This window comes from Antechinus flavipes, chromosome 3 (genome assembly GCF_016432865.1).
Source record: "Antechinus flavipes isolate AdamAnt ecotype Samford, QLD, Australia chromosome 3, AdamAnt_v2, whole genome shotgun sequence".
NCBI classification, from domain to species: domain Eukaryota; kingdom Metazoa; phylum Chordata; class Mammalia; order Dasyuromorphia; family Dasyuridae; genus Antechinus; species Antechinus flavipes.
Window position 1 is genome coordinate 549,901,671 of NC_067400.1, and position 15,511 is coordinate 549,917,181.

The 15,511-nt window shown below is 32.1% G+C and overlaps 1 protein-coding gene across 1 annotated transcript in view; it reads left to right on the top strand.

Moving 5' to 3' along the window:
- Positions 1-15,511, top strand: part of TRPC4 (transient receptor potential cation channel subfamily C member 4) — a 280,213-nt gene that overhangs the window by 72,824 nt on the left and 191,878 nt on the right. The window contains exon 2 of the mRNA XM_051987405.1: positions 5,309-5,713. Coding sequence (XP_051843365.1) covers positions 5,336-5,713 — 378 coding nt within the window. The 5' untranslated portion in view covers positions 5,309-5,335. The remainder of the gene's footprint in view (positions 1-5,308; positions 5,714-15,511) is intronic.

Sequence of the window (15,511 nt, forward strand, 5' to 3'; positions counted from 1 at the left end):
TGTTGTCTCCTTTTGCTAGTTTCATTTTGAAGATTGCTATATTCCAGGAAAAGGTAAATGATGTAGGTAATACAATTTTTAGTAGGCAATATAATAACCCATTATTAGTGAATATTTATTTCTAATATAATTCTAATATTTCAACTTTAAAAAGTTTAGACAATAAAGAATTCTTATATAAAGTAATTGTGTGTTTTTAAATTTTCAATTCTCACAAGATGTTTTTGCTCAAATCTAGGAGAATAGAAAAAGAAAATTAGTAAATAAAAATTAAAAAAAAAAAAAAAAGAAAATTAGTGTTAGGAAATCCAAAATCTCTCAGCATTTATTTTAATAAATGCTTGTCCTTCTGCTTCAAATAATCCTAACATCTATTAATGAGTTTTCTTAACTATACTCAAGGAAACAGACATTGAAAGATTGAAAGATACCATTGCCTTGTGTCCAACATTGACTGGGATAATGCCAAGTCCTGTAGACTATATTGTCATCCATTCAAAAGCCTATTTAACAAGATGATGAAGGTGTGAAGGGAGCCATCTAAATATGGATTCATTTTTTTTTAATTGTGCAATGCTACTTCTATCAGTATCACCTCGGAACTTCCAATTACATTTGAAGAATTAAAACAATTTATTAAACATCTAATATAATGTAGAATAATTTGAATATACAAACCTACATTATATATATTGTATGTATCTATGTATACAAGTGAGGCTATAACTGCCTTCAAATCAAACATGTAGAAGTGGCTTCCACTTGAGGTCTTTGCTAGAGGTATTCAAGTTAATGTTGGATAACTTCATGTTGGAGGATTGTAGGAGAGATTATTATGTTATAGTAGTTTAGATTGGGCAGCCTTTCCAGCCATGATATTCTTTGATTTTTTTTTTTTTATGTCACTGTGCAATGGATTTTATTCCTTTACTTATTTTTCTATTTATTTCATTGATTCATTATCTCTGCTAAATCATCTATGTTTAAGCTAAGAAATTTTGTTGTTGTCATTCAGTTGTTTCACTTTTATGCAACTCTTTATGACCTTATTTGGGGTTTTCTTGGCAATGATATTTGGATTAATTTGTCATTTCCTTCTTCAGCTCATTTCACAGATAAAGAACTGAGATAAACAGGATTAAGTGACATGTTCAGGATCATAGAGCTAGTATTTTCAGGAATTCAGGAAGACTAACTTTCCTGATTCCAATATCAGTATTCCATCCATTGTTTTACATATCCACCCCTAAATTCAGAAACGGAGCCATCTAAATATGCTTTCATTTTTTTTTTAATTGTGCAATGCTACTTCCATCAGTATCACCTCGGAACTTCCAAATACATTTGAAGAATTAAAACAATTTATTAAACATCTAATATAATGTAGAATAATTTGGATATACAAACCTACATTATATATAGTGTATGTATGTATGTATACAAGTGAGGCTGTAACTGCCTTCAAAGAGCTGAAATTTCAATGCAAGGATATATGTTCATAGAGAGGTAAATATAGTATATATATACAAAATAAATGTAAAGGTAAAAATTTGGTCAGGGTGCACTAATAACTATGAATCAAGAAAGATCTCTTGAAGAAAGTGACTCTTGAGATGAGTGGGTCAGGAAGGCAACTAGTGGTTCTAAGACATGACAGGACAGAGAGGAAGGGCTTATACTATCTGGCCTCATTCTCAATTCCAAGTCTATAAACTATTAAAAGTCATTCATTTCCTTTATAATCCAATCAAGATATCACTTCTTCCCTAAAAAATTTAAATGCTCATCCCTATCTTATTTCTCTAATCTGCATAAAATGATTTCCTTCTTTTAATTTTTTTTTAAACTAGCCCTATCATTTCCTATGTGTATGGTATATATTTTCATAAACATTAAATTATCTTCCTTTCTCCACCAGGAAGAATTATGTACATGGAGAACAGAGAATATACTCAATTCTTTTAGGTTTATATTTCTAGTGCCCAGCAGGATGACCTAATAAATATATGTTCCTTTGAATTCAGTAAGAAGCAAAGTACATATAAATAATTTAAAATGCCCAAAGGGTGGGGGGGGGGGGATTTTCATTTCATCATCTAAAGCTCCCTCTGCTAACTGACTTCAATGATTGACCATGAAAAAATGATTTGTTTAGTTAAGACATCCTGAAGTTAATGATCAAAAGGAACAATATTCGGGATACATAAGAATTATAGGAAGAGATAACATAAAAGTACAAGAAAGAAATAATTATTTTCAATATCACTGAACGTCATTTCATTATCAATGAATGTCATTACTGAAGAATTTCTTTATGAAAAGTCCTACTTCAGCATCACACTACAATGTTAAATTAAGGAAAGTTCAAAACCAAAACAAATAATGAAATGGAAATAACACCAAAATTCAAAGTATTGTACCTTGCTATACACTGGTAACATTTTCTTTAATGTTGCTACTGTAAGAAAATTAAAACATACTTATTATTTTCTAATATTATCATATTAGTAATCTGCATAGAATAATTCTGTGAATGTATTTTACATGTTATGGTGATTATATCTTATCATTAATATACTAAATATTGAACTTGTCATACATTCAAGGATGCAGTGTCCTAGGATAAGGGATGATTATTTTTAGTTTTATTCAGCATCTCTGTGAATATGGAAAAGTCATATAAACACTCTGTATTTTACTTTCCATATATATAACCTATGGATGCTAATATTTCCATTATCTATTTCATGGGAATGTCTAGAGAAAAAAAATGTAAAAATGTGAATTGTTAAAATGAACCACCAAAAATGCTGAGCTGATTTTGCTTTAACAGAAAAAAAAAAATGGATATTGGAAAGTATTTGAATAAAACCTATCCCATACTTACTTATAAGTGTAGGATTGTGGGTCAAAGACTTCTATCACAGTCACAGGGGGTAGGAATTTTCGGTGGACTTATAAAATAATCTTATGTCTGTGAACTAACAAAGGTGAACAATCCAAAATCATAACAGGAATCATCTGGTCCCCCAAAAGCAAATAGCAGAGTCACTTTATCCATGACTTTAAAATGTAAAGGTAAAATTCCAGAAGATGTGCAACAACTGAGTTTCCAAGAAAACTGGACAAGCAGGAAGGAGGGGAAGTTTATTTCATTTTTAATAGCTTTTTATTTAGAAGTTATATGCATGGGTAATTTTGTAGCATTGACAATTGCCAAACTTTTTGTTCCAATTTTTCCCTCTCCTTCCCCCTACCGTCTCCCCCAGATGGCATGTTGACTAATACATGTTACATTTGTTAAAGTCTAAATTAAATACAAAATAAGTTTACATGTCCAAACAGTTATTTTGCTGTACAAAAAGAATCAGACTCTAAAATAGTGTACATTTAGCCTTTGAAGGAGAACAAAAATGCAGGCAGAAAAAAATAGAGGGATTGGGAATTCAATGTAATGGTTCTTAGTCATCTCCCAGAATTCTTTCACTGGGTATAACTGGTTCAGTTCATTACTGCTCTATTGGAACTGATTTAGTTCATCTCATTCCTGAAGATGGCCAGGTCCATAGAATTGATCATCATATGATATTGTTGTTGAAGTATACAATGATCTCCTGGTCCTGCTCATTTCACTCAGCATCAGTTCATATAAGTCTCTCCAGGCCTTTCTAAAATCATCCTGTTGGTCATTTCTTACCGAACAATAATATTCTATAATGTTCAGATACCACAATTTATTCAGCCATTCTCCAATTAAGGGACATCCACTCAGTTTCCAGTTTTTGGCCACTACAAGGACACCTGCCACAGACATTCTTGCACATACAGGACCTTTTCCATTCTTTAAAATCTCTTTAGGATATAAGCCCATTAGTAACACTGCTGGATCAAAGGGTATGCACTTTGATAACTTTTTGAGTTGCTCTCCAGAATGGCTGGATGTATTCACAATTTCAGGAGGGGAAGTTTAAAGGCAAAGGCTGAAAGAGGATTGAGAAAATTTAACCTTTTGAAAGACTCAATACCACTGAGATGTCCAGTTATACTAAAGAAATGTTGGTAGGCCTTTTCCTTTCTTTTCTTCTTCATAAACTGTAGCTGCCACTGGCATATAATGTGTAATTTACATATAACCCTGTGATGGGATAGGGAAGAGAAAATCTGTTTCTTTGTTATCATTACAATTCCATGTAGTTTCTAACAACTATTTTTCCGTGCTACATTATCTTAAGATAATGTCATTTAGGGGATATTTTAAAAGTCTCTCACCTTAGCATCTTAAAAGTAATGCACTGAATCAAAATCTATCTGCATTATTCTTAATGGTTCTGTACTTTGATAGATTCATTATCTTCTTAAAGTTAGGAAGCTACATTAAGAATGAAAGGGAAATTTGCCATAATTTACTCTCTATGGATTTGGTCCTTTGCTATCACTCCTTTCCTTTGGGAAATAAGATTCTTTCAATCTGCCATGCTAAACCATAGATCCTTTGCTTTGCTCACTAAAAACATCATGAATTTCAATTTAGCATTTTTTCTCATGAATTTGCTTGAGAAGAAGAAGAAAATATGACACTAAAAGGTCAGAAAAATTATTAATATCAAAATTAGATACTAGTAGGAAATGTAGTCAGAGCTGAAGCAAATTGTGTCATTCAAATTGATTTTTATAATCGTGGAAAATTGTTTTCTAAAATGATCATAATCTGCATTTCAAAAGTACCTGATGAAAATGAGATTTAGCTTCTCTGAAATTCATATCATCTATGCTTACAGTACTTGATTAATAAACTTATATTCAGTTGGATTGATTTCATGGCCAAATTGGTCATTCAAAAATTTTCCTTATTTCTGGGCTGGGACCTGGTTCAACTGAGGGTACAGATTCATTTGTAGACTGACTCTTGAGGAATTCTGTCAGCAAGTTTACACATCTTTGACTGTCTTATGAGTAGTTCCAGAAATATATAGACTCATCTTCTATTTAATTATGTTACACAAGTAACTTTTATGTTAAATTTAAATAATTTGTGAGACATCAACTATTTTGCATGCTATTTGGATTATGGCTCTTAAATGTACATTTCAAAATAGCTGAAAATTAATTAGAGTGACAATTGCAATTCTAATTTGCAATTTCAGACAGTGAAAGATTAATGTATTTAATGTTTGTTTTAAAAACAAATATTTATTTAATGCTGGCAAGAAAGAAAGCTTTAAAAGAGTCAAATAAAATGTCTTTTAGTTTAAAAGAGCCTTCTTATTAATATTATGATTTGTGTTGTGTTTTTCATGTGTTATTTCAGATTCAGAGAAGTAACATGGCATAAAACATGGCTCAGTTTTACTACAAAAGGAATGTCAATGCTCCCTACAGAGATCGCATCCCTCTTCGGATTGTAAGGGCAGAATCTGAACTCTCACCATCAGAGAAAGCCTATTTGAATGCTGTGGAGAAGGGGGATTATGCCAGTGTCAAGAAATCCTTGGAGGAGGCAGAAATTTATTTTAAAATTAATATTAATTGCATTGATCCCCTTGGAAGAACTGCTCTCCTCATTGCAATTGAAAATGAGAACCTGGAGCTTATTGAATTGCTCTTAAGTTTTAATGTGTATGTTGGAGATGCTCTGCTACATGCCATAAGAAAGGAAGTTGTGGGGGCCGTGGAACTGCTATTAAACCACAAGAAACCTAGTGGAGAAAAACAGGTATGTACAAAATGACTGCCATTAATTCTGATTCTTTCAAGTAAAATTCTGCAGGTATTGAAGAACCTAATAATCTTAAAGACTATAATGAATGAAATATGAATTGTTAGATAAGAAAATGCTTGGATATATATACTTTGAAAGATCTGTGATCTCATCTTAGCATGTACAAAAACATACATGTAGCCTTCCATTTTTGTACATCTCGAATAACCCATACCTTCTATCCTTTGTAAATCACAAGCATATTTTCCTGCATATTCCATACAGATGATGTTTTCAATATTTTGGGATCATTCCTCTTTGAAAATCTCTTGACATTCTATAGGTACAAATGGAGAATGTAGTTTGTCTACCAGTTGCCTTTTGCTTTTGCTTCATGGTTTGCCTAGCTTTTTATTAGTCATTCATGTACGATGAAAAACTAAACCATTTACCCTGAAAATTTTCCATTGATAATATTTTACAGCTTATTTTTTTATTATCCAGAATCTCATTCTTACTAGATTGAGGTATTCCATAATTTGGAGTTTTAGATTATTTCCATAAGAATATGGGCATTTAAAAAAAAATGTAGCTTCCAATAAAATGAACACCCTCAAGTTCAGAGGTTACTTTTCATTTTTCATTTTTTAAAATTCCCATTATTTAACATGTCTTTAATCATTTTCAATTGTGCTCCATTCTTTATGATGACATTTGGGTTTTGACATTTTGGGGGGAGGGGGGTGGAAATTGTTTGTAATTTCTTCTCCAGATTAGAAAACAAAAGCAAACCGAGATAAGTGATTTGCCCAGGGTAACACAGCTGGTAAGTATCTGGAAGCTAGATTTGATTTCAGGTCTTTCTGACTTTTGTCCCAGTACTCTATCCACTGAGTCATCCAGTTGCCTTGAAAATACTTAATGTTGACTGAAACATAGATCTTTGTTTCAAGGAGAAGCTTGCAATCATATGTTCCCATTGCCCTTTCCAGGCTTTCACCTATCACTTATTAGCTTCTTTAAGATTAATGATATTTATGTCTCCAACCTAAACAAAATTCTAGTAGCTGTCTGTAGATATAAACATCTATAGTGTATAGATTTCCAGGTCTTTCCTCTTTCTTCTTCAATGAGCTCAGTACAAGGCTCATAGTTTTTCTCTTTCTGTCAGCTTCTGACATTATGCTAAGGAACTTATTTAATTATATACATATATATATAATTCTCTCTCTCTCTCAGGACCCTAATCTTCTCACTTGACACGACATATTATTTCATCCCATTTTAGTCACACACAAAAATGATCATACCCTTAACCTTGCCATCAACTATAAATGTATACCTTCATATTCAAGAATTCTGGAATCTTTCATCTATTGAATATTCACACCTCTTTTTGACTTCTATTACCAAACTTTAATATTTATCTGTACCATGACCACCAATATCTTGACCCTTCATGTTTATTTCCAGGCCATATTCTTTGAACTAATCAGTCTCTTTTCTTTTCTCTGTCTTGACTACTTGGTAAGCAAAGTCAATTCTACATTGTCTTTTTCTCTTGAATCCCTAGGCTTCTTATCTTTTAACTATGATAATCTACCAAACCTCAATTTTGAGTCATTTCAGCTATTTGCCACATTTGTTCCTACTGTGGACATTTCTTGTGGACAAAATGTGGAAAATCATGGAACTGTTCTGACAGATTTACATTACACAGTCTGAAATGGGCCCTCACTGATATTGAACAATTCTTTTATATCTGCCTTATTAACTTACTTTGTATTCTCCATAATGCCTTTTCATTTCTCCTCAAACTTGTCATGGATTTTCCTCCAATTTATCCTCTCAACTGAAAAGTCTTTTTTATAGAAAAATTGAAAAATATACAGAAAAATTGAAATCATTCACTAAGAACCCCCTCTTCTATTCCACCTCAGACTTATATGTTCTTTGCTTCCTTTTTTACATCTATCTTATGTATTAAGGTAGCCATTCTTCTTATCAAGGCTAATCCATGTACCTACCCATGTCATCTTATTCTTTCCTGCCTTCTCCCTCAGATTGCTTCCTCTGGGCCACTTTTACTTCTTTTTAAATATTTCCCTCTCTACCAGCTTTTTTTCTGCTGCTTACAATGATGTTCATGTCTCCACTATCCTGAAATATATCTTCATTTGATCCTTCCATCCCACTAACCATAGTCCTGTCTCTCTTCTGCTCTCAGTAGATAAATTCCTTGAAAATATCATCTATAATTAGCTTCACTTTCTTTTTTTATCCTCTCACTCTCCTTAATTCCTTATAATGTGACTTCTGACAAAATTCTGACTGATCTGGCATTTTACCAAAATTGTTTTTTACAAAATTATTCATAATTTCTTATTAAAATATATATTTTTATAGTTTTAAAAGTTCCTGAGAGTCAGGAGGACCTGACTGTGTGACCTTGGGCAAGTCACTTAACTCTAATTGCCTTGCAAAGAAAAAAATATATATATAAGAAAAAAATTCATTGAAGCCAGGTTAAGAAGCTTTAAGTCTAGCCGATGCTTATTTTGTTTTGCTCTTGTGTTAGGATTACATCACATATAATGACACATAGAAGCAAGTTTGAATAAATTAGGAATTATTTAGGGCACTTTTGCCACAGATTCCTCTCCCCTGTTTAAGATAAGCCATGTCATTCAAAACCACATCTTAGGGCAGTTAGAAGGGTCAAGAGATAGAGCACTGGCTTTGGAGTCAGGAGGGACTGATTTCATATCTGGCCTCAGACACACTTATTAGCTGTGTAACTCTGGGTAAGATACTTGACCCTAGTTGCCTTGCAAAAATAAGTAAATCAAAGTAGTATGTCTCATCTATACACTTATGTAGCAATCACTATCTTGAATATATTTCCTATCACCAAAGCAGAAATGAAAATTATTTTTTCTAGTAATGATGATAAAAGTTTTGAATTTTTTCTGCTTATATCATATTTAACAGGATATCACTAACTGTCAAGTAATAAATGGGATACTTCAGAACAATGACCAATATTACAGAGAGAAGAAGAATATTCAGTTTAACTTTAACACTTACTACTAATATTTCACATTATTTCCATTTTTGAAAGACTATTCACCTATGGATTACCATAATTTTAGTCTGTTTCTTTCAATCAGGCCAACATCACTTGTGTTTGCTAGAGTAATTGGGCATCTGGGAAAGATATTTGCTACTATGTGAGCTTGTCTTAGAAGACATTTAGTTACTGAGCTAGATCTGTTCTCAGAAATAAGTGCTGGCACCTTGGAGGCAGTTGGTCTGAATCCCTATAATTAATCAAAGACACTAAAGGTTTGGATCTGTCAGGAATCTGAAAGATTACAGACCATGTACGTATCTGGTAAATTTCTTTCATGTCTTGCCTGTTGGCCAAGCATTCCTTTTTCTATTTGTACATTCTTAGTTTCCATTTAAATGAAGGTAGATAGAGGGGAAAAAGTATCAAGGATTTTTAGTTGACTTTTGTAATCCTGAAACAATTATTTACATACTTCACAGATGTTGGTATATTGATACAGAAATAATGTGGCAATATGAGATGCTTTTGATATAACACACGACAAATATGTGTGTGTGTGTCCATACATACATACATATGTTTATGACAACTTAAGTGAGATTTCTGCCATTTTTATTTGTCATTGACCCCTCTGACAGTTTGGTGAAACCTATAGACAGATCTCTTTTCAAAATAATTCTTTAAAATGCACAAATTAAAATATAAATGGTTGCAAAGGAAACTGATTTTATCAAAATACAGTGATTAAACTATATTTTTAAAAATTATCTCCCCATTTAAATGTATCCACAGGCCCCTTGGGCATCATGGACCCCATATATTATTAATAACCCTTCTCTAAGTACCCTACATAGTGAGTCAGACATGCTTTTTGGTGATTATTTTGTAATCATATTGCTTAGGAGATATTATGTTTCAGGATGCCAAACTCTATCATCTCAGTGTCTTTGCAGATAACTCGTTTATTCCAAAAAGATATTAATAATTCCTCCCTACCAAAAGAAAATTTTTTTCAAGCCAAGTATGTAGTTTTTCAGAACCATTTTAGGTGATTCTACTTGATGTCATTATAACTAAGAGTAGTATACAAGTCTATTCTGTGAATCTCCAAAAAGCTTTAAATAGTTCCTTTTGTAGTTAAATTTTATGGGACCTGCTAAAACCAATATATAAATACTGAAATCAGTAATTGACAAATCAGGAAGTAAATATTGTCTAAGAAGCTTCCAAAGAAGTGCAATAATCACATAATGAAAAAAAATATATCGTAATAGGATCTCTTTACTAGAAAAGGAATTTACTATATTAATATAACTAAAGGAAGAACACTTTTACAAAATTATCACATAAAATTCCACATCTCTTCTCTGACATTCTTTTTCTTCAAAAGAAAAAAATGTGCTATTCTAAAATCTGTTATTGAATTTAGCACAAATAATATATTAGGGTATCTCTGTATTGTATTAATAGATAGTGCTACTTCTTTACAATTATTTTCATTAGTTTTGAGTTTAGAACATTATAAATATCCCTACATTTAGCTTCCTATGTCAACTTTATTCAGATAAAAGTTTATTTAAGCCTGATCTGTAATCTCTTTTCAATGTGTAGTAACACATTCTTTTTAACTATAATTATATCAAGAAATGTTTTTAATTTTGCATTTTAATTAAATAATATTATTTAAATTACACAGGAAATATTGTAATAGATCACAGACAAATGTATTGACTAAATAAGGGTTTCTTATTCTTTCATTGTAAGTAAATAAATTTGTATTTCATATTTTTATAGTCCCTCAAACTTTTATTGTTTGTTGAGTACCTTTCATAGAGGGGAGCATAATTTATGTTTATTATATGAATGAATCACTTTTGGTTGGATTTAATGGCACTGTGCAATTAGTAGGATTATAAGAGATTTACATTCCTTAGTTTCCTTTTAAAAATTATTTTATTTCATTAAATATTTTCAAATTATATGTAAAAGCAATTTTACTTTTTTTTAAAACTTTGAGTTCCAAATTTTATTGCTCTCTCCCCTATCCCTCTTTAGAAGGAAAGCAATTTGATTTCAATTATATGTATGAAGTCATGCAAGATATATTTCCATATAAACCATGGTGCAAAAAAAAAAGATAAGATAAAAAGTAATTTTCAATCTGCATTCAGAGTTCATCAGTTCTTGCTCTCTAGATGCATAGCATTTTTTATTATGAAGCCTTGAGAATACAGACTAAATAGTGTTACTTTTAGGTCAGAAGGTATGCTTAGTTTTATAGCTTTATGAACATAATTCCAAATTGCTCTCCAGAATAGTTGGATCATTTCACAATTCCACCTTTCCCACATCCTCGCCAACATTTATCACTATCTTTTTTTCTGTCATCTTAATCAATCTGTGAGGTGTGAAATAATACAGATTTACATTCTTACCTAGAACTCTTTCTATCCCGGTAGGAAATAAGTGATATATTTCCATGAAATTTCTATTGAGTCTTTTCTTATTGGGAATATTGAGGTTGGCTTCTTAGATCTTTTCAAAACAATTGGTAGCTTATCTGATTTTCAATCATTTGTATGTAATCAATTTGATGTTTGCCTTTTGAGGTCATATCCAGTTTTTATTTCAGCTGATTCCCAAAGTCCTCACAAGAGGAAGAAGTTGTTTCTTAATGTATTTATATAGGGTATGTGCTACTTATAGAGTGTCTATAGTAGGATACTCTATATTGAGTTGTCTGTAGTAAAATTGACCAGATGACTTAATCTGTTTTAGGGGGAATATTTAGCAGTTTTTATAGGTAGGAGAATTCACTTATTAAGAAGGCTTTATAAATTCCAATCTACAAAATATCCTTAACACTTAAAATTTAAGATTCCTAATTCTTCTCTCTCCTTTATTTTTCATTTATTTTTGTTATATAAATAAATTCAAACTTTTGAAATATATCTTGCTTTTTTCCCTTTTTCTTTATTCCCAGTATGACTGCAGTATAGGACTCTGTCATGTAAGGTAATCTGCGATTAGCTACCAAAATAATGTTCTCAAAACCGAGTTCATCAAGTTACTCACTATTCAGGACTCACAAAGTCATCTAACTTTTCCAAATATCAGGATTCTCATATAGAAAATGAGAGTGTTGAGCTAAATAACTTTTAAAGTACCTAAATCTAGGAACCATCATCTATGTGTGTGTGTGTAGGTCTGTGTATATACATATACATACACACACACATATGATACACACATACATACACACAGAAGTACATGCACATATATACACACAAAAGTACGTACACATATATACACACTGAAGTTGAAGCCTGTCATATTAGTATCTAAAATTATTTTCTACTACCTCTTTTGTGCAACTTTAAATTTAATTAAGATCTTTTCTGTCTTCCTGACACTAAATAGAACATTTTTGCCTTTCACTTTTATTCATGCTGCTTCCCAGACTGGATAGAATACTTTCCTGCTATCTTCTCACACTTATATTAATAATACCCATCTATTAACTCTAAACTCAACTTCGTTCTGTCCTATGATATGCTCCTCATCTCTCTATCAAGCATTTTCTAACTGCTTCCATACCTACTGCTTCTTTCTCTAATTACTTATATTTAAGGCTTATCAAGTCATACCAATTAGCATATGTTTGTATGTAGCCACTTATTACTCTCTGAATGTTTTGTTTTTGTTATCTGGTATAGCCAATTACTTTATGAATTCATTGAGGACAGAGGGGAAAAAAAGAAATATAACATACAGTGGACAATATATTTATTTATCTTACCATCCTTCAAAATCAAATGCCACTTCTCCAGTAAGCCAAGTCTGACAAACCTTACTCCCAACTAGAAGTCAGTGAATGATTTTCTCCCTTTCTATCTTCTATATTATTTCATTTATAACATTTTGCCTTGTATCATACTTACTAATATACATATCTTATCTCACTCATCGAATCCTAAGCTACTTGACAATAAGGACCATATTTGAGTTACCTTTGTGTCCTCTGTGGTAGTACCTAAGATAGTGCCTTAAACATAGAAGGTGCATATTATATGATTCAATCCAATTAAATTTGATAAACTTTTTGGTTGAAAGCTGAAAATTAAATTTAATCTAATCATGATCCAATCAAAAAGCATTTTAAGTACCTGTACATGCTCTAGACCCTGATCTGTAAAGCAGATTTAATTAATTTAGTATAAATAACTCATTCTTCATTGGTCAGTTCATTAAGAGCTTGTAAGCCTTATCTGATTTCATGTTCCTTCTTTCCTGAAGACTATCTCACTGAAATTATGAAATCTTTAATAATAAATGTGAATCACTTAGTGACTATGAAAACTATTCTAAAATATGACCAAAAAGCAGTGAAACTGACTTCCCTCTTAGTTTTTCTTTTTAAAAAAAACTCTGTGAGGTGAAAGTGAGAAAAAACATTCTTCCAACTTTTTTTCATTTTCAGTGACTTCTCAATAGAAGCTTAAATCATTTCTACTCATTTCCTGTATGATATATCATTTTAACTGAGAAATCACGTAGAAAAATTATACAAGTTCCTATCATTCAATTCCAAGTACAAACCAGCTGTTAAAGTGACCTTTCCAGGACCTTTACAGGAAGAAGGGTAGTACTTTATAAGGAGTGACACTCAATATGAAATTTTCTGTCAGAATCCTTTGAAGCTGCCAATGTGATTAACTCCATACAGTAGAAAATGAGAGCACTTAAAGGCAGCTACAACACAGGTAAGATTGTAGGGGGTACAACTCATTGGAAAAATAGCCATCATTAAAAGTACAAACAATTCTCTCTTGAGAGGGTGCATTTTAAAATAAATGAATATGCTAATAATATAGCTTAGCATGACTTGGTCTTTTGAATAATAAAAGAATGGACTATTATAACTATTATAACCTTTGTATCTTTGCCTCTTTGCTTCTTTACTAAAACCAGCAAATTATAGAGGAGCAATCCCTTTATGTCTATTTTTCCTCACTATTGCTTCTCAGCATAAAGCTTTTGTTATGAAAATCAAATGTATTGAATTTGTTTGAAACCTGTCAGAATCGAAAGCTATTAGCTCCTGGGAACTTAGCAACCCAGATAGGAAATACAAACCATCTCCTCTTAGTATTGATTTAGTTCTTTTCCTTGGGGGGGGTGGGGGAGGGGAGAGAAACATGAAAATGACTTCCAAAAGAAGATTATTTTTCCTATTTGATAAATGGGGATACTAAGGTATGGAAAGGGCTGCTAGAAATAAAAAGAGCCTCAGCTCTGATTGTCTTTTACATATTACTTCTTGGTGGTTATTAATGTAGTTCCTTCTGTTAAGGAAACTAGGTGGCAAAGTGGATAGAGTGGTGGACCTGGAGTCAGGAAGACTCATCTTCTGAATTCAAATATAACTTTAGACACTTACTAACTTGGTCAAGTCACTTAACCCTGTTTTTCTCATTTTCCTCATCTGTAAACTGAACTAGAGAAAGAAATGACAAATTACTACAGTATCTTTGCCAAGAAAACTTCAAATGAACCCCAAAGAGTCAGATATGACTGAAAAATAACTGAACACTTTTTAGGAATGGGTATAATTATAATATGTCAGCAATGATCACTGAATTCTCAAGATATCTAGCCCCATCATTCCTCTTCCTCCTCCCCTCCCCCCCCTCTCTCTCTCTCTTCTCTTCTCTTCTCTTCTCTTCTCTTCTCTTCTCTTCTCTTCTCTTCTCTTCTCTTCTCTTCTCTTCTCTTCTCTTCTCTTCTCTTCTCTTCTCTCTCTCTCTCTCTCTCTCTCTCTCTCTCCCTCTCTCCCTCCCTCCCTCCCTCTCCTCTTTTCTTCTCTCCTTTTTCCTCTCTCCTTCATTTCTTCATTTTTTCTCTCTCTCTGTCTCTCAACCTATATCCCTCTCTCCCTTTCTCTTTTCCCTCTCTCATTGTATGTGCATTTCTCTCCCCCCTTTCTCTCTCTCTATGTATACAAGCATATATTTATAACTATATATAAATATGGAACATATATTATGAGTAAGGCTTATATTTTCTCTATTAGTGTTTACTGTTTTTTCTCCAAATTGGAATTTTTCCATCTTCCTCTATAAATAACATTGTATCTTTTCCGGTATTATAGCTTAATTTAGCTTATTTTGAGATGAAGATTTTGAGATCCTATTCCAACCCCCACCTGCCTTACATTAATCCTCAGCTCCTGTTCTCTCCAAATTATTATTCTTTTTTCTTCTTTTGGAGCTTTGCTTCTTTCTTGCTTTTATCTAGTTAATTATTCCCCTCTTTTGCACCCTCTCTCAGTTAAAAGTCAAATAGAATCTCACTATGTCTTTTCTTTCATTTTAAAGTTGGGTCTTTATTAAGTCTGTCTAAACCTTAGTTTCTTTCTTTAATCCTTAATAACTCCACTATACCTAATCAGATAGGGAAGACCTATTAAACAGTTGGGAATGGAAGAAAAAAAAAAAGCAAGGCTGGAGAATGAGGTGGAGATATGACAATGGGGGATAATTATATTCCATTCTTCTTTCATCATTATATCACATTTAAAAGCTTCTTGAGTGGTTTCTATGTATAAAATCCTGGGAAAGGGGAAGCATGAGTATGCTGTCATGCATTTTATAGGCTAGGCCTTGACTGCAGAGATAGATAAAAGTTTAAAAAAAACTAAGTATTGACACAAAGCATTCATTCCCACTCCTATTTCTATA